At 54.6% G+C, this 20,943-nt stretch overlaps 5 protein-coding genes across 5 annotated transcripts; 2 read left to right on the forward strand and 3 right to left on the reverse strand.

Annotated features, from left to right (window-relative positions):
- Window positions 1–2,326: 2,326 nt before the first annotated feature.
- On the reverse strand, window positions 2,327–2,824 carry LY79DRAFT_567924 (uncharacterized protein). The gene has a single exon (XM_060558932.1). The coding sequence runs from the start codon at window positions 2,781–2,783 to the stop codon at window positions 2,514–2,516; it is 270 nt and encodes an 89-aa protein (XP_060409364.1). The 5' UTR covers window positions 2,784–2,824; the 3' UTR covers window positions 2,327–2,513.
- An 8,889-nt stretch (window positions 2,825–11,713) lies between these two features.
- LY79DRAFT_470496 (uncharacterized protein) lies at window positions 11,714–11,998 on the reverse strand (the record flags this gene model as incomplete). The annotated part of the gene is made up of 1 exon (XM_060553207.1): window positions 11,714–11,998. A coding segment is annotated over one exon (285 nt), but the record flags the coding sequence as incomplete, so codon positions are not given.
- A 1,260-nt stretch (window positions 11,999–13,258) lies between these two features.
- On the reverse strand, window positions 13,259–15,399 carry LY79DRAFT_399295 (asparaginyl-tRNA synthetase). Its single transcript, XM_060553007.1, has 3 exons — window positions 14,923–15,399; window positions 14,731–14,854; window positions 13,259–14,658 (listed from the first exon to the last, which is right to left on the reverse strand). Exons 1-3 carry the CDS (start codon window positions 15,189–15,191, stop codon window positions 13,447–13,449), a joined length of 1,605 nt encoding a protein of 534 aa, XP_060409366.1. The 5' UTR covers window positions 15,192–15,399; the 3' UTR covers window positions 13,259–13,446.
- Window positions 15,400–16,646: 1,247 nt separating this feature from the next.
- On the forward strand, window positions 16,647–17,451 carry LY79DRAFT_399323 (uncharacterized protein). The gene has a single exon (XM_060553008.1). The coding sequence runs from the start codon at window positions 16,754–16,756 to the stop codon at window positions 17,210–17,212; it is 459 nt and encodes a 152-aa protein (XP_060409367.1). The 5' UTR covers window positions 16,647–16,753; the 3' UTR covers window positions 17,213–17,451.
- On the forward strand, window positions 17,452–19,067 carry LY79DRAFT_399324 (uncharacterized protein). The gene is made up of 4 exons (XM_060553009.1): window positions 17,452–17,879; window positions 17,939–18,072; window positions 18,133–18,250; window positions 18,316–19,067. The coding sequence occupies exons 1-4, from the start codon at window positions 17,690–17,692 to the stop codon at window positions 18,903–18,905; spliced, it is 1,032 nt and encodes a 343-aa protein (XP_060409368.1). The 5' UTR covers window positions 17,452–17,689; the 3' UTR covers window positions 18,906–19,067.
- The last annotated feature ends 1,876 nt before the right edge of the window (window positions 19,068–20,943 follow it).

Genomic DNA, 20,943 nt, shown 5'->3' on the forward strand with positions numbered 1-20,943 from the left:
GGGACGCCGAAGAACTGCTCGCAGCGTCGTATTGCAGTGCCGTGCACTCCGGAAGCCCCCCCCCGGGAAATCCAAAGCAGGCATCCCTCAAACCCAACGTCTCCCGTTTTATCCGAGATATCACCTCATACTCCCTCCCCTCTCCCTCTATCTCTTGTAGCTGTCATCTTTGACTTTAAATTGCTGTCCTTGAGCTTAATTGGCCTTCATCAAGGGGTCATCCCCGGTGTTTTCGGCTCCCTGTCGAGGTCGAACCAACGACTGGGGGGGGGGGTTCTCCTGAGGCGGCCAAGCGCACAAAGAGCCCAAGGCCAAGAAATGTCAAGTCTCAGCAATATTACCCGTCGCACCGTATCATTTCAAAGGGGGCCACGGCCGGTGACACTCCCAGTCACAAACCTCGCTTGGGCAATCTCGAAATGTCCCAAACCGGCCGGTGCCCTTTTCCAGCTGGAAAGGCAGAGCCTCGACGAGTTTTGACATGCACAGAGTTGTTCGTTTTGAAAAAGAGGATTTTTTTTTGAACGAAAATCTTAAAAATTCCAAGGACCGTCCTGTCACGGCCTCGTAACATTTGTGATACGCAGTGTCCTTCTCTTTGTTTCTCCCTTTAGCTACGCTAAGGAGGGGGTGCTAACAGCTGGTTCTCGTGAGACGCTTGCCGCAAATCATGGCAAGTTTCGTTTGGGTTGGACAAATCCCAGAGAGACCCGCCCAGCAGAATCAAGCTTCAGCGAAGAGGCCATCAATCACGGGCGGCCGGGGGGGGGTGGTTATCCTGGGTTGTATTTGCAATGGTGACGATGCGAGAACGGGACGCGCACAACGTGCTTGGTTGCTCGCGAACCAATCGACCAGCAGAATCTCCTGCTGGTCGTGCAATGCTTTCCATGGTACGGATGCTCCGTACGCAAACGGATACGGATATGCGCAGTGTGGACTTTGGTCCGGCGAATCGGGCAGTTTGGCACCCATGTGAACAGGTCGGAGGGTGTATTGCCGCCAGGCGCACGCAACTACCATCCCATTTCCAGGACCCGACTTCGTCAATCTCGCTCGAGATGGCCTCAAGGTCCCCCGGTTGATGTCCATGTGTGGTGATGGCCGGCCCCCGGGCTGCTCGCCCGTACGCATTGCAATGTGCCGAGCATTCGCAGCACCACGGGTAAATGCTGCTCGTTGGCAAATTAAGGTGTATCGTTCCCAAGGTTTGTCACAATCTGCGTCCGCGCCTGGCGCCATGTACCAACAAACACCATTAAGGTTAGCCCAGAGCGTGTCCCTACCCCCCCCCCCCCCCCCCCATAACCCGTATCCCTCTCCCCATCCCTGCTCCCTTGCTCCCAGTCATAGTTCCCTAAGGTCGAATCGGACGAACGGCTCTACGGCTCACAGGAGGCGCACCACCTAGTACCAACAGCGGTCACGCCTCCTCCCGCCTTCCCAAGGTCTCTTAAGGTTTCAATAGACTCTTAAGGTCTATTGGACGTCTCCCAAGGTCTGTCTCCCTTTCGGACCAATTGCTAGCGCGCCGAGCAGCCGGCAGACGACCACGACCGCCTATGCAATTTCAAGGAAGGCCCAGAGACAATCATTGAACGACGCGCGTGGTGGTCAGAGTGGTGCTGGGCAGCACGGAAGGACACGCAATCGTCGTTTTTGTTGTCGTCGTCGTCATCGTCGTCGTTGTCGTCGTCGTCGTCATCGTCGCCCTCGTCCCTCTTCCATCTTGGCTAGAATCATGCATCTGCACTCCGCCAGCCTGGTCTAGGTTTCTTCGCAGCCAAACCACATCTATTCGGATTGGGCCTGCGGCGAGGCGGCCGAATGGTGCAAAGGAAAGTCCCCGACGACCCTAAGCACGCGCACTTCGGGGGCGAGAACCCCTCCAAATCTACTTTGTCCACCCCATTGGCCGGTCTTCGACACCTTCATGCTCCTCCTCGGCTTACCGGCAGTCAATACCAAATACCGGTAGTCCTCCTGCACAAATCATATGCTGCCTAGTAAAGGGAGGGGAGGGCAGAAATGCTTATTTGCAGAACCATCAGCCCTGTAGGCTACTACTGGGTGGCACGCGCGAGCAGTGGTAGTCGGGTAATGAGGCACGCGGCGCTGCGCCGACGGTCAGCCGGGTCAGCCAGCCCCAGCCCAGGAGGAATGCTGATGGATAGAGCCCAGCCCCGTCGTCATCCGAGCCGCCTATCTGTCTGTCTGTCTCTCGCCCCTTATCCGATCATCGACCATTGGCTGCCGCAGCTAGTTCATCTGGAAAGCGAGTGTTTGGTGTGAATGGGGTTTATTAAACTCGAGCCCGGCCGAGCTAAATAGATGAAATAGAAATCATCAATACCCATTGTAGGGGGGAACCAGGACGATCCCTTGGCAGCGACTAACCCGGTCCCCTTCCCCATGTTGCAGAGCTATATGCTGGGTAAATGCCGCGCCAGTACGTCGGGGCACCCGCTATAACTACAAAACAACCCCCCCCCCCAATGGCCCTTGTGTCTCCATTACTTTCTTGCCAAAGGGGACGGGGGGGAGCGGAAGCAGAGAAACGAGGAAAGCCGGTAACAGCCTGATCGTCGGTCACCGGTCTGCGGATTGAACGGACACCGTATCATCCGTACAAGACAAGGGGATGGACGCCTGTTCACCTCTTCCCCTCTTGGCCTGCCCGACCGAGCTGCGACTTCTGAGCTTGGCGGTGATCTTCCGGAAGGTGCTTTCCCTTGTGACGAGCGAACTGATATCGTAGGCCTTGGCACATGCGGCAGCGACATGTGCGCTCACCAGGAGCAAGCTTTGGGGGGGGGGGGGGGGGAGGAGCTGACGAGCGGCCCGCCAAGGTGAGGTTAGCGCCACTGGGCATTCCGTGGCATATGTTTTGGGGGGCCGTTCGTGTCATCCTTCGGAGTGCACATACAGGTACATGGGAGTGGGGAGGGGAAGCAATATGTCCACAGGCCACCATCTCTCTGGGTGACTTGGACATCCTCGGTCGACGACGGGCTCGCAACAATGTAGTTGTCGCAAACGCCGGCAAAAGGCCGCACGCGAGGAAGAAGCAAGTCTGGCAGAGCGGGGCCGCCCGTGTGTGCTGAGGTGTTGCGATGTACTCCGTACATACGGATAGACAGAGCATAACCGGCAATCAACCGAGGGCCACCTTCGCTCTTTGGTATACTTACCGGGAGAAGAAGACAAGGGGGGGGGGGGGGGGGCACGAGACGCTAACACATCTTCTGCGTCCAGTCACGATCCAAGATTAGGCAAAGACAAGCCGGGTCTGAGGCAAACGGGTGTGTGTGTGTGTGTGTGTGTGTGTGTGTGTGTGTGGCCCGCTCGAATAGCGCCGCCGAGCGGCGGCCGCCCTCTTACTCCTCGCCCTCATCTTCTGCCGGTTCATGATTGGCAGAGTCGCAGACTGGCGTTCAGGTTTCTGCTGAACGGGGACCAAAGATGTTGAGCTTTCGCCAAACCACCGAAGGGAGTCCTTTTTTCTTGGCCTGCGCCGCCGAGAGGAGGGCGGCCTGCTTCTTCTGCCAAACCTGCTAAGGGCCAAGCAGCTCGCCGCCATCACTGCACCGTGAGCAGTTTTAAGCATGAATTTAAGCGTTGTCAGCCACTTTCTCTAGCGCCGTCTTGGTGGTCTTGGCATACCTCCCAGCTCCTCCGGCATCTGTTGATGTTCCTCCTGGCCTGTTGAGCGCTGTCGGGAAGGGATGGGGAGGGGTGTTCCTAGTAAGAAGATTCTTACACAAGAAGAGGTACATCGTGTCTGCGCCCACGCCCCCTGGCAGAGGATATACCGTATCACACACTAACTAGCCCATGTAAGCCTCCTCCAACATTCAAAAGGTTAGCGCAGTTAAACTAAAAAGTATGTAATATTAATCATCCTCGGCGTTGTGGAGCCAGTCGGACTCATGGGCCCGTTGGTGTCCGAAATACGATTCTGGAAGGGAGACACGAGCCTCGATGGTGGCAAACGGAAGCAAGAAGAAAGAAGAAGAAGAAGAAGAAGAAGAAGAAAAGAAAGAAAGAAAGAAAGAAAGAAAGTAAAAAGAACAAGACAAGAAACAAAAACCAAGTCGACGGTCTGATGCCCGTTGCTTTGCTTGTCAAATACTGACTAGGTGTGGTGCCCATGACTGCTACTATCACACACTTCATCCCAAGAGGCGTTTTCCAAGGAGCGAGACGGTACAGCCTCCAAATGTCTCTCTCACTCCCAAGGTTCTCCGCTGCACCAGATAGAGTATTGCCCATTGAAGCCTAAATGAAGAGAGAAAAGCCTATAGGCATACTTCTATAATATGTGGCCTATAGTAACTGGCTTTCGCATCTGTCCGAAAGGAAGAAAAAAAAAAAGTAAGATGGCTGATCAGACGGACTTTTCGGTGATTTGTTGTTGCTCAAGCCCCCGACCATGCTCCCGCCGTGAGCTGTGTGCGTACCGGCGTCATTCCCGAACTCTGTGGGAGAAAAGCTTATTGTCGAGATCGCGAGATTAAACTTTCCCCTTGCTCCCCTCCCCCCACCATCCCTGGTGACCGTGAACCTCGTGCGGGCGCGTTCTGCTCGACGGGATTATCCCATCTCGTGCGGCCGATGGCCGGAAAGCTTGTCTGTAGGGTTTTGCAGGTGCTTCTCTCTCGGCAAGGAAAAGATGGATTGTGGCCCTTTCCCGAGCGCGATATCTGGATTCTTCCCTCTTTGCATCTTCCTTGCAAGGTTCTACAAAGTCTAAACTGAGATGCCTCCGTTGTAGTGCAGGCGGAGGGGCGCGGGTGGGTGGCACCTCGGGACCTCCGTACTCCTCCTCGCCTATTGAACGAACGAACGAATCTCGGGCCAAGACAAACCCCAGCGAGAGAGTCGGAGCCTGTCCCAGAGGCCTTCACTACTATACTAGACTATGCATTGTTACGTCGATCGCCGCGTTGCGTTCCGTTTGCTGCCGGTTTCGACGACGGGCTCGAGTCAGGAGGCCACCCCCGTCTCCTCCTGGGAAGAGGGTTCCCGCGAAGGCGATGAGATGGGAAAAGCCAAGAGAGGTGTTGCGGCGCGACGCTTCAAAGAAAAATAACCCGAATGAACGAACCGACAGGGCTGTCCGTACAAACATTGCCCCCTCGGGCCAAGCAAGGGCCGCCACGGCTTGGCTCTCCTTTCCAAGTCGGCTCTCTGACGCCCGAGACGATGACTGTGCCCGCCCGTGCCGCAAGATCCAAAAGATGACGGCAGCGTCAGCCCGAGCAAGGTCAGCCAGCCAGCAAGCAAGCCAGGATTTCTTACCAAACATACGGCGTTGCTTACGATATTACCGAACCTTCCCGCCATCCCATGTTCGAGGTTCCACACATACTAGTTTAGTCAATGGCCACAGGCTCCAACTTTTGCCAAGTCTGACATGTTTCCATGGTCGTCGTTGTCTACAAAGGGCATTCCAAACTACTTGGAAGTGGATTCGATCCTGCACGAAGGGGGGAGGGGAGGCAAACTCTGCCATCCGAGCGAATGTATACCCAGACTACGTGTACGAAGTATCCGTATTCTTGTAGACACGCTTCGCAGCACGGCTTCTCCCGACCTCTAGGTTGTGAGCATATTGCTCCACGGCCATAGGCTCAGCGGCCTATCCTGGCTCTGGGTTGTCGTAAACCTGCAGCCCGATGAAGCCTCTCCTCCCGACGGATGACCGTCAGTGACCCCGCCGAGCAAGGCCGATGAGGTATAAAATAAAAACAAAAAACCTTGAACGCACACCCGTCAACTCCGACAGCCAGGTGACACATCGCAAAACCGCGGGGCCAAGACTCCCAACTCCACCAGGGCGCATATTCCCAAGTAAATAACAAAGTAAATAGTAACAAAGATCGGAATAACGGTAAGAAAACAGAAACGGCAGGGGTATATGGAAAGCCACCAATTCATAGTACACACGCCCTGCCTAAACCCCTCCCTTCCTCTCTCTCTCTCTCTCTCTCTCTCTCTCTCTCTCTCTCTCTCTCTCTCTCTCTCTACGCTGCTCCAAGCCGAGCGGCCGAAACCTGAAAAAAGAACAAGAAACAGCCCAGGTCGATCCCCTCTCCATCGCCGGCTCATTCACAACCGGCCGAGAGACTTCACGCCTGGCCGCTTACAGAACCAACCGTGATGCGCCAGCTCAAGGTTCCACAAGCCTCTACACCATGTAATGTACCAAAGCCCAACTACGTATGCCTGTACAAAGAAGTATATTACAGTGCACGGCGTCAGAGCTCGTACCCGCCGCCCTACGTCCCCATGACTCGGTGCGCATAAACGGATGTGCCGTGACAGCCCAAACCCTAACTCTAAAAGTAAGTGTAAGAAGGGAAGGCCGAAGAGACGAGACGGTTGGGGGGGAAGGGGGCTTCGGAAGGAAAGTTAAAGATTAACGTCGTCCGGGGTTTCTGTCCGTGCTATACACCTTTTATTTTAATTCCCTCGCGCATTGAAGCCATGAATAGGATCCCAGACCAGACAGTGGTCTACCATGTATTATCAACTGCTGATTCCTACCCCCCCTTCATCTGGATGAAATCAAGCAAAACCAACCAACTGGAGACGCCGCTTTCGATATGACGGTCTTAGTCATGACGCTAAATGGCGCGCAGCTCACATGGGTTCGTCGTTTGTCATTTCTTTACTTGCTGTCGGGGGGGGGGGGGGGGGGGGTATCGGGGCCACACGTACGTACAGTGGGGTGCCAGAAATCATAGTACATGCATACAGTATACACCTATTCTATTACTTTATAACAAGTAATATTAAGCTAATTAGATACTCTAAAATTAAGAGAATATACTTAGTAAATAGCTTAAGTAAATCTCTGTATAGCCTCGAGATAGACTTTTATTATACTAGTGTAATAAAGTAGTAAAGTTAAAAAAGTTATACAGTATTCCTTCTATTTTAAACATAGTAGGCTTATAAAGTAAAACACCTAGACTTACTAATATATAGATTTTATATTTCTACTACTATGTAAGTAAAATTCTTTCTAGAAGTAGTATAGTATAGCTATTATACTAAGGTATCTATATATAATTTTTGTTATTTAGTTTTACACCTAATATATAGAGATATTGTGTATTCTTTCTAGTGTAGTTAAGGTAACACACTGTGAGGTGTACTATGACTTATTGTACCCTACTGTAGATAGCATAGTCCCCGTATAGTGTCTTACTTAGCCCGGAGCTTGTTTGCATCGTCAAGATGGCGACTGTGGAGATGAGCAAAGCCGGGACTGGGCACGGGTGCCTCTCTGCTTCTTCTTTATCTGTTTACTTTGTGGCGCCCGAACGTCAAGTTACGTTTGATGATCCGTTTGGTCGCCGAGAGTCTCTTGAGATTGTCACCGTCCAGCCGTTTTGCTGGGACCGAGCCCCCACCTACTCGGAAAACCCGCACTGCCGCCGTCGGCGCGCGATTGCCCCTCGACGGCCTTGTTCGTCCGAGTCGGCCGGCCGTGGAGGGTAGGCGCCTCCCGTCTTGGAGTCAACGTCGTCGACACCGCCACCGGGACGCCAAACCTGGTTCTCCCATCCCCATCAGGTCGTCATCTCTGGGCCGCGAGAGTGTGTCCGTCTCTGTTTGCCATCCCGGGCGAACGTCCGCGGGAGCACGGGTGACGGGTGTTGGGGAGGAGAAAAAGGGGGAGATGGTGCGAATAACATGGCGTGATTCCAGAACCGCGGGAGAGACTCTCGTGCTAATCTCGGCCAGACGCTCTCTAGCTGTACGGCGTAGCACCGAGGCTTTGACTAATTCCGTCCCGTTTGTGCATCTGTCCATGCTTTCTTCCTTGGCGCCTCGCCGGTCGAATCAGCCGAGGCGCGGCGCTGTTTGCTGCGAAGACGGGCCGACGTTTCGAGGACCGAGATATCTAATAACCTTCATTTCACCCGCCAAACAGGCTCACAGGGGTAAGCAAACTCGAGGTAGGACATGCAAGAGTTCAGGAGTTTGCACCCAGCCTCCCGGATTCTCAGCATGGCAGCCGAGCTGAGGCATCTAGCCGTTCCGAGCCAGGTCAGGAGAGAGGTCAGCTCATTGGCGGCTTCGAAGCCATTCGCTAGTGCGTCGCGTGGGAAGCGTCAGATAACTCGATTTGCTCGTCGACGGCCGCATACCGACGGTGTAATAGGGCTCGACCAGTTCACGCAGTCGATTACTGGCTGAGCACCTGGTGGGCTCTGGCGCCAAGCCATTTTCCAGAATGCGCTAGCTCGTGTGCATCTACTCCTCCCGAGAGAGATGGAGGGAGGGTTCGAATCCGTTGGTCGCATATGAACGAGTCCAGGGTCCTCGTGCTAAGCCTGTTCGCGTCGAGGGGGGGCGGGGGCGGTCACCAGGTGAGGACAACACCCAGCTGGAACTCATAAGCGAGATGGCATCGGATTCCCGACCACTTTAGCCGGAACCCGTCTGCTGGGTTCGCGGGGCCGCACCTCGCTTGAGGGAGGGGAGGCCGCGTGAGCGCGAGGTATGTCGACGACGGTCCTGGCCAGGCTTAGGCTGTCAATCATGCAAGATAGATGTCACACACCGGGTGACGCGAGCGACAACGGCCTGGCTGGCTCGGTAGGCGGCGGTGGGGCATCCCTCCCCATGGGAGCAATCCTTACCATGCCGTGACGTGAGACGTTATCTCTGCCTGCCTTTGGCATGGGGAAGAACTGTATGCTGCCTGAGCAGCGGCAGCACAGTCACAGCAGCACTCGCAGCATCATCGCCTCCCCAGGTAGATGAGATATGCGCAGACGGCTGCCTTGTCCTTGTTGCCCTCGAAACCACTGGCAGAAGACGCCTTCGAGGCGCTGCAGGCCTTCCCGACCCTACGGTGGCGGAGTATGAAGCGCTCGACGGGATCGCGAGAGATGCGGGCGTGTCTGGACCCTTGCGTGGAGTGCATTAGCGGCAACCTCGACACGACAAGCTGTCGAGCAATAACCTCGCGCTTCTCAACTCTATTCCGTCCTCTCAGGCTGTCCCGCAATCTCCCGTCTCGCGGGCTGCCGCCTCGTTTCTTACATCGAAAGGCGGGAAACCTGGAAACGAGACATGGGTGGGTTCTTGATGCTGGGAAGCCTCTTCCTGGTTGCTGCCTATGCTAGCTCGGATGCCCCCCCCTCCTTGACGATATCCGCACTGTTGGTTGACTTTGACTAGTCTAGCCAAGCGGAAGCTTGACTGGTGCCTGGCGGCGTTCCATAACCATGGAAATTGCGGCGTGGAAGCGCCAACTGCAGGATCCGTCACCCAGCCCAACGAAAGTTCCTTTCAGCCCTGCTTGCTCAGACCTCGAACGGGCGCGTAGCCCAGGATGAGTGTCCGAAGCGGGGCGGGGCGGTGATGAATGACATTGAATGGTTTCCGCTCAAACGGCACAAGAGACGGTGCCGGTCAAGGTCACCATTATCGGACGGTCGCCCGGCTATGTCGGCCACCCCCCATGACCAACGGGGGCGCCCAAGAAGACCCGGTACACCGGTTTGGCCCACCCCATACAAACTATGAAAGAGACCTAGGCTATTTCAGTCTAGGTGGCCACCGGATTTATGCACCTGTCATTGAGGCAGTGCTGCTGGGCATGAATCCAACAGCTCCTTTTCGGGCTCGTAGCTCGGTGAGCGGAGATGGTGACTCAAAGCGGAAGATGAGAAATACAGATTTCCACAATAAGCGAAATCGGTCCCCATGACCCCCAAGGCCATCCGATGTGTATGCACCTTATCGGGCTGGTGAGAACCCCAAAGGGGTAAAAAAAGTAAATAAAAAGCATCAGGGGTGTCATGGCCTGCTTGCCGAGGGGGGTCGACATTTTGACTCGGCGCCGGTGTCCCAGCCGGCGTTCACGGGGTCTTCCCATACACACACCCTCTTTTCCATGTTAGCACAAGTCTTGTCCTCGAACCATCGTCGTACTATGTCGTCTTATGGTAGAGGACAAGTTCCCCTTAGCCTGTTAGTGGGCTTTTCCCCCATCTCTTCCTCGTCGCGTGGCCGATGTCACTCTTGGTTGTTAGGACATGGATGCCGCCCAAGCTTCTGAACGACTGGATGAAACTGTCTTGTGTTGTTTTGATGGCAGGCTTTCCAGAATCCGCATGTGATCAGATATGGAAACCTGGACGTCTGCTTAGCATACCACCCTGACACTACACCCTGTGACCTCTGATTATTGATTGAACTCCTTCTAATACGGCATGTCCGTTGCAACGAGTTGGATGAGGTTATGATTCGCGCCATGCCTCCCTGGCTACGAGGAGAAAAAGCCACGCACAGGCCGTGATTCGGCGCAAGTCAGCACCCATCATGGGCTGCTGCTCTTGGCCCGTTTCCCACAAAGATCCCGAGGGTGTGCTTAAGCTTAATTCGATGCTCGATAGCAGCACCACGCCATCTCGGCCTTCATTCGTTCGATGCGCCCACCACGCCCCACCCTCTATTCTGTGACTCTGTCATCCCCCCCTGCCTTGCGTACGAAAACGAGTGCTTCGTCCGCTGCGGTAGAAAAGCCATCGGGTACCTGTGTCTTGATGAGTACGATGGGTGGAACCAACGGACCCAGGGAGAGGGGGAGGGGTGTGTATGTGTGTGTGTGTGTGTTCGTTCTATCCAAGACGATGCTCTCTTCCACTTGGTTCGCCGACGCGCGGCCCTCCTCCGAGAAAGAACACTTTAGCAATCAGCAAAGGTTGGAGGTTTCTGCGCTAGTCTCCAGCGGCGGAGCGCCATCGATAGCGCCATCGTGGCTGGCATCATGGCGTGGCCTGCTCATCGGCAAATCCAGGAAAAGCGTTGGCCCAGGGCCCTTCGCATAATCCCTCACCATCACTAACCAACCAGCCTGTCCGCGCCAGTCACCCGCCTTCAGCATATGAATCTCCTCTTCTTCAATCCACAACCCCTCCTCCACAATCGCTCGGGTTGTGGGCAGCACCGGACTTCGGGCGGTGGGCCTTTTCCGTGGGATCGGGGGCTTGTCGATGAGTTCGATATGCTCCAGTCAACTGTCCCAAAGAAGACGCCGCACCTAAATGCCGTGAGTAAGGCCATCTCGCTATCCCTAACTGGACAGACAGCTGCCGCACAAACATGGAACGCTTGGACTGATTTGTTAATCGAGGCTTTCCGCCGACTCTCCACTTCGAGCGAAGCTTTTGCGGATCTCCTGTCCTCTTCGGGTGCTAGGGGAGGGGGAGTGTCCCTCCCCACCGGCGTTCGGGTTCCCTGTTCATGTTCCCGCTCCTAGAAAGGCAGTATCCCCGTGGCCCCCGAAGTCTAAGCGGGAGATACTCCCTGGCTTGACGGCTTGACTGTTTGACGTGGTGGGGGCGAACCCGTCAAGAGACGATACTGATACTACGTCAATGGCTGCTTGTTCCACGATGCTGCTCACTCTCTTCTTGACCATTGCTACATGGCGACACCATCTTCGTTGATCGCTGGAGAGCCCTGTCCCTAACCAGGTTCCCCTCCCCACACCGCTCGGGCGGGTGCCACTATACCAAACTTGTTGCTTCTTCCTGTTACGGGTACGGATATACATAGTAATATAGCCCAAGAAGCACGCCTGCCGTTGGCTCAAAACCTTTGCCAAGCAAGATCCAAGGTGCTTGGCAGATTTGGCGGACCCGTGTTCGAATCCTAACAAGCCGCTCAGTCCCAACGGGAACTCACTACTGCCAAGGCGGGCGTGCACGGAAATAACGAGGACGAAGACCTTGTGGTCCAAGAGAAGCTCATCCCTTGACATTAGTACAACGTCGTAGATAGTGGGGGTCGCTCTGGCTGTCTTCTTGTCCGAGTACTCAACAGTCCCGCCGGCTACCTCGTCTGGCATGCTGTCGTTGTACCACAGTTTCTGTGCCATGGTCTGGATGCGCATTGGAACACCAGCCAATTTGGGTTCGGCTGGAGACCGTGGAATGATCTGATGGTCTGCGTTTGTTGACACGGCCATGGCCTGACGTTGCCTTTTCTCTCTCTGGACCCGGACCGAGGCCTACGGCGAGAAAAGGTAGCGGTTTAATTGTCCTCAGCCGCATGGCGACTGCTTCGTAATGCTTCGGTTGGGAAATGGTTGAATACTATCGCCCTGTCTCCTCTTCGGATACCCACGAAACCATGCGGTCTTGGGAAAGGCCGCCGTAGATTCACGGGTCGTATGGTGGAATGATTGCAGAGTGGCCAGTCTTCTGTCCAGCCATAGCTAGCGATGGATGATCCAAAGCCGTTACGAGCATTGAACGTCCATTATATGGCGTCGTCTAGGTAGACCTTTCGCTGTGCTTCAATTCCCATGTTTGGGAACTTCTTCAACGGCATTTCAAGCATCGGGGCCAGCCTGGCTAGGCGATCGACAAGACGATGATGCCAACAGCCAGATGTCGTCAGACATCCTACCAGTTTGTCGCATCAGTACGTTACTTGGCTAATGTTGACTCGTTAGCATGTAAAGCTGTCAAAGCAAGGTGTGGTGGAAGCAAGCGAGACCGTTTGTTGTAAGGTATATCGCCAGAATGTTCATCGCCGTGGACGACTTAGAATCTCAAGACATCGGGCCCTCGAGGAGACGCCCAGTTTAGTACTGCGCGTTATTTGTCCCTGATACCATCTTTCGCTAGCCCCCGAAAGGCATAATCTATTGACGGAAAGACCGCGAGCGTGTCATGGAGATGGCTAATACCAATTCCCTCAGTCTTGGCAACGAGGCAAGGTGGGTCAATAAATGAAAGATATCGAGACGCGTGATAAAGTATTGTACAAGATATTGATACATAGTCTTGGCCCGTGGTATGTGACACGAACGTCAGCCCATAACTTGAGGACATTGAAATTGAACATGTGTTCCTTAGCGCACACGGCACGGGAAGGGCGACGCGTATGGGTGAATGGCCGGAGCAATGAACATCTTGCTTGCCGCACTTCGCTATACAAAGCGTGATATCTAATGGTTTCTCCCTGTCGAGGGAGCGGCCATCGTCGGCTCCATTCGGTCGGATGCAGTCGTGTTCTTGGCGTCTTAAGGCCATGCTGGTACCAATACACTGGTTGCCTGCTCCCGTCCGTCGTACAACATCGCGTGATTACCCCGTGAATTCCTCGTCCTGTGATCTGCATGCTACCAGAGGATGAAACATTAAACTTGGGAGGGGCAGGTCGTCTGGCCGAGGCAGCCCACCTGGAAGAATAGTCGCCACATAGCGCACATGAACGAGGTGATTGTTTGTTCGACTTGATCACTTGGGTAGGACGAGTGAGCCGATCGCCGTGTAACGTAGACTGCGAGTGTTCCATCCGGCTCGATTTCCAGAATCCCAGGTAGGCAAAGCTTAACGAGGGCCAGTGTCGGTAGACGGCACAAGCGGTGAGCGAGTTATCCGAGGACCTCCTCTCATCCGGTAGAACTTAGCAGTCGCATCGACCAAACCAGCGTGGAAAGGCCACGACGTCTCTCACATTCGGAACGCCCACGAGGTAGCTGAGCAGTCTGTCGAAGCCCAGGCCGAATCCACCATGAGGGTTGGAGCCCCAACGGCGGAGGTCGACATACCAGTCCAGATCACCACCAGAATGGCTTCCACGTCCATCTACGGATGGAGAGCCCATTCCGCGGGCTTGCATGGTTTCCAAGAGGGATTCCAAACGATGTTCACGCATGGAGCCACCGGCAATCTCGCATAAGTCAGGTACAAGCAGATCGAAACAGTCGACCGTATCACCAGACTTCTCAGAGATGCTAGCTGAAGGGTCCGATCTTCGCATGTAGAATGCTTTGATCTCCCTCGGGTAGTGAGTGACAAAGACGGGAGAGTAAGCGCCGGGGTCGTTGGTGGCACCAAGGGTTTTGGCGAGGAACTTTTCGTGCTCTGAATGTAAACCACCTTCCCATGTAGGCTTGTGCTCGAACCGGCCTTGCTCTGCCTGAAGCATCTTGATGGCGTCGGCGTAGGTGATGCGCGGCCACTTGGAGGTTGGGTTCTGCATCAACCCCAACCATCGACGCTCCAATTCCTCCATCGGCACGAGGTCGTCTTCGGCTGTACGGGTTTGGCCAGACTCTCGCCGTTGGCGTAGTTCCTGTGCAGCCCGAGTCTTGTATAGACCCGTGGCCAAGCTGCGGAGCATGTCCTCGACAAGGTCCATGATATGGTCCATGCTGTCAACAAAGCTCATTTCGGCTTCCAACATGTAAAACTCGCTCATATGTCTCGAGGTGTCGCTCCGTTCCGCCCGGAAAGTCGGGGACAGGGTCCACACGTCACCCAGCGACTGTGCCAAAGCCTCGAGATGAAGTTGCGACGAGACAGTGAGATACTTGGGGGAACGGAAGAACAGATTGCCTGGCGCCTTGTCATTGCCGCTACTCGCTGGGGTTGCTGATGTCTCGGCGCAGCCCGTGGTAACATTGAACACCTCTCCTGCTCCTTCGCAGTCTGAGGATGTAATTATAGGCGGATGGGTTTGTACAAAGGACCGAGAGGCGAAGAACTGAGTCAGGGCGGCGACGGCCTCCGATCTCAGACGCAAGATGGCGGCGTTCAAGGGTATCCGGGGTCGAAGGTGCGGCATGGTACGGAGGTAGTCGGGCGTCTGGTACTTCTTCTGGATGGGAAACGTCTATTTCGAGGGACATGTTAGAGCACATAGTTTGAGAGAAGGTTAGGGACAATAGTAATGATGATAACTCGCCTTGGCGTCAGAGGGGCCGAGAATCTCGACTTGATGGACTTTCAACTCGTGACTCTGGCCTTCCGTCTTGGAGGGAACCCACGACCCGCGTAGGCGGACTGCGGCGCCGACTCGCAAGTTTGCGCTGCAAGACTGTCAACAAAGCCGACTTTCCGGGACAGATACAAGCTACTGGAGCCAAGATGAGCGCACCTTTCGTCATGGCTCCGCGGAACCAGCGCCTGGATGGGCGTCCGGGAGGAGCCATCGCCCACGTTGACGAAGCGCTCTGTCTTCATGTTTCTGACAGATCTGACGTATCCGTTGAGGACGACATCCTTGACTTCCGTCTCGGGTTTCCAGTCCAAAAACTGCGCGACTGTCTTCCGCGGTACAGTTGAGAGCTGTCGTCGACCGAGGGGCTGCGCCGAGAGGAGAAATCCCCAGAGCCTCGGGGAGGACATGATTGCTGGGATTCGCATCTTTGAGAAAGGAACTTAACTGCCTCCTCAACTACCGTCGCATGTTGCAAGGGAGTCAGAAGATGAGCCAACGAGCAACGAAGGGAAGGCAAGGCAAGGAAAGAGGGGGTTGACGTGATGTTAGACCAGGTGGAGTTGCGAAATATGGCGGCGGCGCAAGGAGACGAAGACGAAGTATCGCGACGATATGGCAATCAATGAGTTTAGTGACTGAGGTTCGGCCTGGAAGCTGTGGAAAAAGAAAATGTAGCTAATGAGCACCAATGGGAAGCTTCAATTAGGTAGTGGATACTGCTGGGGAGAGGTAATCTTGTACTTGTACACCAAGACTGCAGCGGGTCGAATGCTGATCTAGGTATATCTACATGGACAGTTAGCGCACGGCGATAAGATAGGTACCAAGGTAGGCACCTTCCTCCTGTACCTACCCAGGTAGATGGAAGCTGATAGGTTGTCCGGACTTGGGTGTTTATGTAAGCAGCGCCTTATCTCAGATAAGACAAGGGAGCATGGTCGGCAGGTACGAGTCTACAGACAAGCTGATATTGTCCCCCCCCTGTCAACCCGAGAGTACCGTGCACGATACCAGCGATAACAGCAATAAATCTCATATCCTAAAGGCTGCAGGTTCAAATCCAGTTCAAATCCAGTTTTCTTAGATTTTTTTAATTCTAAAACGGCTCCGCCGGGGAGGGTTGGAATGGTACTAACCCACCCTGCTTCCTACGCTGCGCTCCGGGTCAGGATGGGCCAAGACCATCCCTTTTGCCTCTAGAGATAGTTATGTTATCACTAAATCCACTGTCTGCTGAGCTTTATTGCTGTTATTGTGCACGGTACTCTCGGGTTGACAGGGGGGGGACAATATCAGCTTGTCTGATCACTCGGTACGTACCGACATCTCTCAGTGACAGTCTTGTTTGTCTCCCCTGCGCACCTCACACGACACACTCCTCCCCGTCTTCTGCATCGCCTTCACCACAAACAAACATGATATCCTTCGTCCCCCCCATCCCAGGACCATATCCCTGGTTCTCCAGCTCTCCCGGATCTGATTTTCTTCTCCGCTGCTGTCTCCGGCAGAAAGATGGTGACAAAGATCGTCGTACAACACAGCATTAATGTTCCAAATTGCGGTCCGACTTGTTGCAGGAACCCGGGTCCGAGTCCAGACGGACTAGCCGTTCGAGTCGTATCATTGCTGTTGCTCAGCTCTGCCTTCGACTCCCAAGACACCAAACAGTGACCACGGCTGCCGGTTGGTGGACGATGATTCTCGGGGCAATGCAGTCGTTGATTCACAATCCCATGACATGGGCCTGGGAATGCGACCGAGTCTCCGTCCATCTACTTGCTCGTCTTCCGCCATGCCCGTTTGCATCGAGACTCCCGGTGCAGCCCAGAGAGATCGCGCATCAGAGCTTGACTGGAACAACCTTGGTCCACGCAGAGATGGCCAGGCTCGACTCGACTCGACTCGACTCACGGGAACGGGAGAGCAAACAGGCAAACATGGAAGCCTTGTCATCTCCCGACGGCATCTTTCTTGTCTCGCCAGATGAATGTCTATGCTTTTCTTCACCGCGTCTAATCCCTGGCAAATCTTCTTCCCAAGTGGGGGTCCAAGAACCATAATGCTGGGTTTCTTTTTCTTGCTTCTCTCATACCCAGCTTATTGCTTATTAGCACAGAGACTAGCCCAACCTAAAGAAGCTACAAGGCATTGCCAGACATGGCCGATCCGACCCTCGCATCCTGTTCTCCCTCGCCATCTTTCCCTTTCCCTGGACATCTTGGCTGGAACCTCGTCGACATGTCTTCTTCACACACCCCCCTCCCCCCCCCCCCCTAGTCGATATGGACCATCGACCCTTGTTGCACTGCCTTTCTCAATGGTGCTTCCCCCGCTGGGAGGATCGCCTCAGTTCAGATCTTGGGACACAGTAAGATCTCGTATGACTGCGGCAGATTGCAGTAGTATCTCGATCGGTTTCCACTTACCAAGACCACGGGAAGCTTGACGTGACACCACCCGGGTTTCTCTATAAGCAAGACATCCCTCATCACAACCACGGCAAACCCATCCACCCTCTGCGCGCCCTTCCTACACACTACCCTGGAATGTCGCAGACGTGACTGAGATTCGGCAAGTATTGGTTACACTCCCCTAGTCCAGCCTTCACCGCTCTCGCTTCCTGGAGAGGCAAAGCAATTCCTCCGTAGAGGGCATCGGGATACCATGTCGTTGTTTCTTTTTCTGCCCTCCACGCGGCTGGCCTACAAGCCGCATTCTATATCGACTGTAGACTTGCTGTTCGTTGCAGAGAGATATTTAAGGTCGCAGGAGGCGCCCATATCAAGCCCACGTTGGTTTCTTCACTCCCGAGCCATACATACTCCCCAAAGCTTCTCCAGCTACTAGACTCCTACTACCAGGGATCCAGCCTTTGTCCGTCACTCTTCCATTCAAGGTACTGGGTAACTCCGACGAGCCCACAATGCCTTCTTCAAAGCCTTTAAAGATCAAGCCTTCAGAAGTCGCCGCCGATACCAAGAAGAAACTCATCCCAGAGGTCAACAGGCATTTCCGCGAGGAATGGCCCCCGTATTCCATTCTCTACGCCCAACCACTGCTTCAACTCCATCTCACCCGCCCAAGCTTCATTAGCTCAGACCTGCCCAAGTTTTGTGAGCAACACCTATACCAACTCCATCCATAAGAGGGGCGTGGCAGCTAACAACACTAGATGTCGTCCACAGCGATCCTGTCGACTGCGCCCTGGGTTGGGCTCAGACCGAAGGCGTTCGCATCCCATTCATCTGTGCCGCGAACGAGAAACGACCAGGAGGCGACTGGGAGACTGGTGTAGTTGGCTACGAGGTAACTATTGCAGACTTTTTGCGAGCCAGGCCCGACCAGTTCTGACTCAAAGCTTTGCAGGAGAGACTATGCCGCCGCAGTAACCTGTCAGCAACACTCGGCACGCCCCATCCGGAATCCTACTCGGCGACCAACTACCCGATCCCGATCGAAGGGGCTATCTACTCCCCTGATGTCGGTAGGAACAAACCCTCGGTCTTAAACCTTTGGTTGGTTGCAGATTGCTAATTCGCGCCTCAAAAGTCCGCTTCCGCCAGTTCCAAGATCGAATCGAGTCGCTGGATATGAAAGACTGGAGGTCGCTCCCGGTCATTTCCATGCCGCCAGCAAGATGGCCGAAGCTGACGGACCACGGAAGAAAATACTCCTTCTCGGAGGAGCGCGAGCTGGTACGGAACAAGATGCGAGCCGCGCTGCGCATCTGCGTCTTCAACGGCTACAACCACGTGGTCATTGGCGACTTTGGCCTCGGCAACGGGTACCGCAACCCGCCCAAGGAGCTGGCCGAGCTGTGGCGCGACGTTTTCCTCTATGACCCGGAACTGAGGGGGCAGTTCCTCGCCGTCATGTTCGCCTTCGAGGACGACAGGCAGTGCACGGCCAAGTACATTCTCGACGATATTGCCAAGAAGACCAAAGGGAGCAGCAGCAGCAGCTCCTCGAAAAGCAAGTCCAAGAGTTCATCGTCGTCATCCGGCTCGAGCAGCAGCTCTTCCAGCCACAAAAGCGACTTCAAAATCTTCAGCGAGATCTTTGCGCCCAATGAGATCGCCCGAGTCCGAAGCCAGCCCGACCCCCGGTACGCCTTCTCAGCCATTATGGACGGATCTTGACTGGCCTGCTCCCGACTCGTATGCACTGAGTGGCCTGTCTCAGTCCCTGGTGTGCCCGGTATGGGTCTCTGAGGCGGGAGGGGGCGGAAGTCGAGCGAACTGAGAGGGCGGCATGCTCTTGGGGAAAACTTTTTGTCTTCCCGTGCGACCTGTCACATCAACACCCTTTGGCCAACAACAAGATGGTGTGTTTGTGTCTTGCAACACAACCGAGCAACACGACCAGGCTATCGAAACCCTGCCCCTGTAACCCCATTGGTCTTTCTTACCCGGGCAGGGAGTGGCATTCCTGCGCTGTCTGATCAGCTCTCAATCTAGCGATCCATGCTCGTTTCTTTTTCCGCCCTTGGACGCGCCAGGCTGAGGCTGCTTGCAACTCTGTGCGACTTGAGATCTATAACGTCGGGCGTCGATTTCAAATGCCGACCCTGGGCACAGGCTTTCATTTCATGGGTTCCACTGAGCCGCCCTTCTCTTGTTTCTTTTCTTTTCTTTCTTTTTTCTTCCGTCCGAGTCTTCAAGGAGCTCGGGACATTCTCATCGTTTGGTATTGTTTACGGTCGTTCAATGACCAGCGGCGTTGGGACTGGAAGCATGGTCGGGACAGGGCTTATGGGAACCGGGGTGGTTTGGGATTCGGGGTATTTTTTTTGCAGGCGTTTGGTGTCTTCACCCGGTCTAAATCAATTTCCCTTCCAAGTCCGAATCAGGATATAATATTCTAGCACGAACTTTCCCTTTTCCCGATGACGACCACATGCTTTGAGCTCACCACGAGGACATCCAGACTTAAGGGAGGCCAATGAGTGAGCGGTATGTTCGACTTCCAGGCGATGATAGGCGCCCCGGGTGGGGGATCGCCCGCCTCGTTCTCGTTATATTACCACTGCCAATATGTCCAGGATACGGAGTCTCACATGCACAACAAAAAGACCGTCAATGTACGCGGCGCTGACATGATGGCTAGGCGGCCAACAATTCCTGGATGCCAATACCCAGCCCAGTCGAGGGCTGTGGCCTCTCAATGCTGGACGATCCCTCGCACCGATATTCCGGCGCTGACATATCGAATCGATCCTCATCCTGTACTCGGCCGTCTAAGACTCCAACTACTAAACTTCTCGCCAGAAGAGCCTTAGCGCCAACGGCAAGCCCAAGGCTCGAGGAAGTAGAATGAACCAGGACACCCGCCGACCCTCTGTCGAATGCAGGTCCCATTGGAGCACCGAGGCCGTCTAGGCACGTGCCGCAGCGCCACCCGAGAAGGAGAAGACGACGACGGAGAAGAAGAAGAAAACAAGCTGGTCTTTGACTTGCCCACCAATGACAAATTTGCGGTTATCGACACCTGCCAAGGGAGAAGCAAGTTTTGCGTGCGATTAGCGGCAGTCGTCAAGGAGCAAGCAGCCCGGTGCCTGGCAACGAACAATGGGCTCCAAGATCTGCCGCCCTGCTGAAGTATGATCTTCGGCAGGGTTGCCAACTACCCGTTGAATGGTTTGGGAGGAGACGTCCTATCTTTCCCTATGCTTGCTTTTTTGGCGGCTGGCCTTGATCTGGGCAAAAACCGAAGCTGCTCTTAATTTACCTGGTCATTATGAAAACTATTGGCAGGCAATTGGCTCGGAAATCAAACACCCCCGCTAGTCTACATCATCGCATCGTTGAATGTGTGCTTTTTAACCCCCTCTCAATGGTTGGGTATCATAGTCAGCGTCCATGCCCTCCGCCGTCCATCTACCTTGAGCAATAGCCCCTCGGCGAACTGCATGGTTTGGGCGACGAAGCTAGTGTAGGTGGACACTTGGGCGAAAATCCCACGACCACGGCGAGCTTCTGTCAGTTATCAGTAGTTCCTCTCAGCTCCCCTACACCCCCCCCCCCTCTCCAGCGAGGCATCTATCATCTGCCTTGTGTGACGCTTGTACGGCCGAGACGCAGAAGCACCGTTACGGCCTTTACCTGAGGAACACCCATGGATTCGTCATCTTATCTCCTACCCGCCCCTTCAAGACCCCCTCGGCGGGTAAATGATCAC

The sequence above is a fragment of the Colletotrichum navitas genome, assembly GCF_030913465.1.
Source record: "Colletotrichum navitas strain CBS 125086 chromosome Unknown LY79scaffold_86, whole genome shotgun sequence".
Lineage (NCBI taxonomy): Eukaryota > Fungi > Ascomycota > Sordariomycetes > Glomerellales > Glomerellaceae > Colletotrichum > Colletotrichum navitas.

Excerpts from the sequence above, each read along its gene's own strand:
- LY79DRAFT_567924 (XM_060558932.1), bottom strand. The coding sequence starts at position 2,783 with ATGTCGCTGCCGCATGTGCCAAGGCCTACGATATCAGTTCGCTCGTCA.
- LY79DRAFT_399295 (XM_060553007.1), bottom strand. The coding sequence starts at position 15,191 with ATGCGAATCCCAGCAATCATGTCCTCCCCGAGGCTCTGGGGATTTCTC. Across the intron at positions 14,855-14,922 it reads CCGCGGAGCCATGACGAAAG|CGCAAACTTGCGAGTCGGCG; the intron begins GTGCGCTCATCT and ends ACAGTCTTGCAG. Across the intron at positions 14,659-14,730 it reads TCGGCCCCTCTGACGCCAAG|ACGTTTCCCATCCAGAAGAA; the intron begins GCGAGTTATCAT and ends CCCTCGAAATAG.
- LY79DRAFT_399323 (XM_060553008.1), top strand. The coding sequence starts at position 16,754 with ATGTCTATGCTTTTCTTCACCGCGTCTAATCCCTGGCAAATCTTCTTC.
- LY79DRAFT_399324 (XM_060553009.1), top strand. The coding sequence starts at position 17,690 with ATGCCTTCTTCAAAGCCTTTAAAGATCAAGCCTTCAGAAGTCGCCGCC. Across the intron at positions 17,880-17,938 it reads CTCAGACCTGCCCAAGTTTT|ATGTCGTCCACAGCGATCCT; the intron begins GTGAGCAACACC and ends TAACAACACTAG. Across the intron at positions 18,073-18,132 it reads CTGGTGTAGTTGGCTACGAG|GAGAGACTATGCCGCCGCAG; the intron begins GTAACTATTGCA and ends AAAGCTTTGCAG.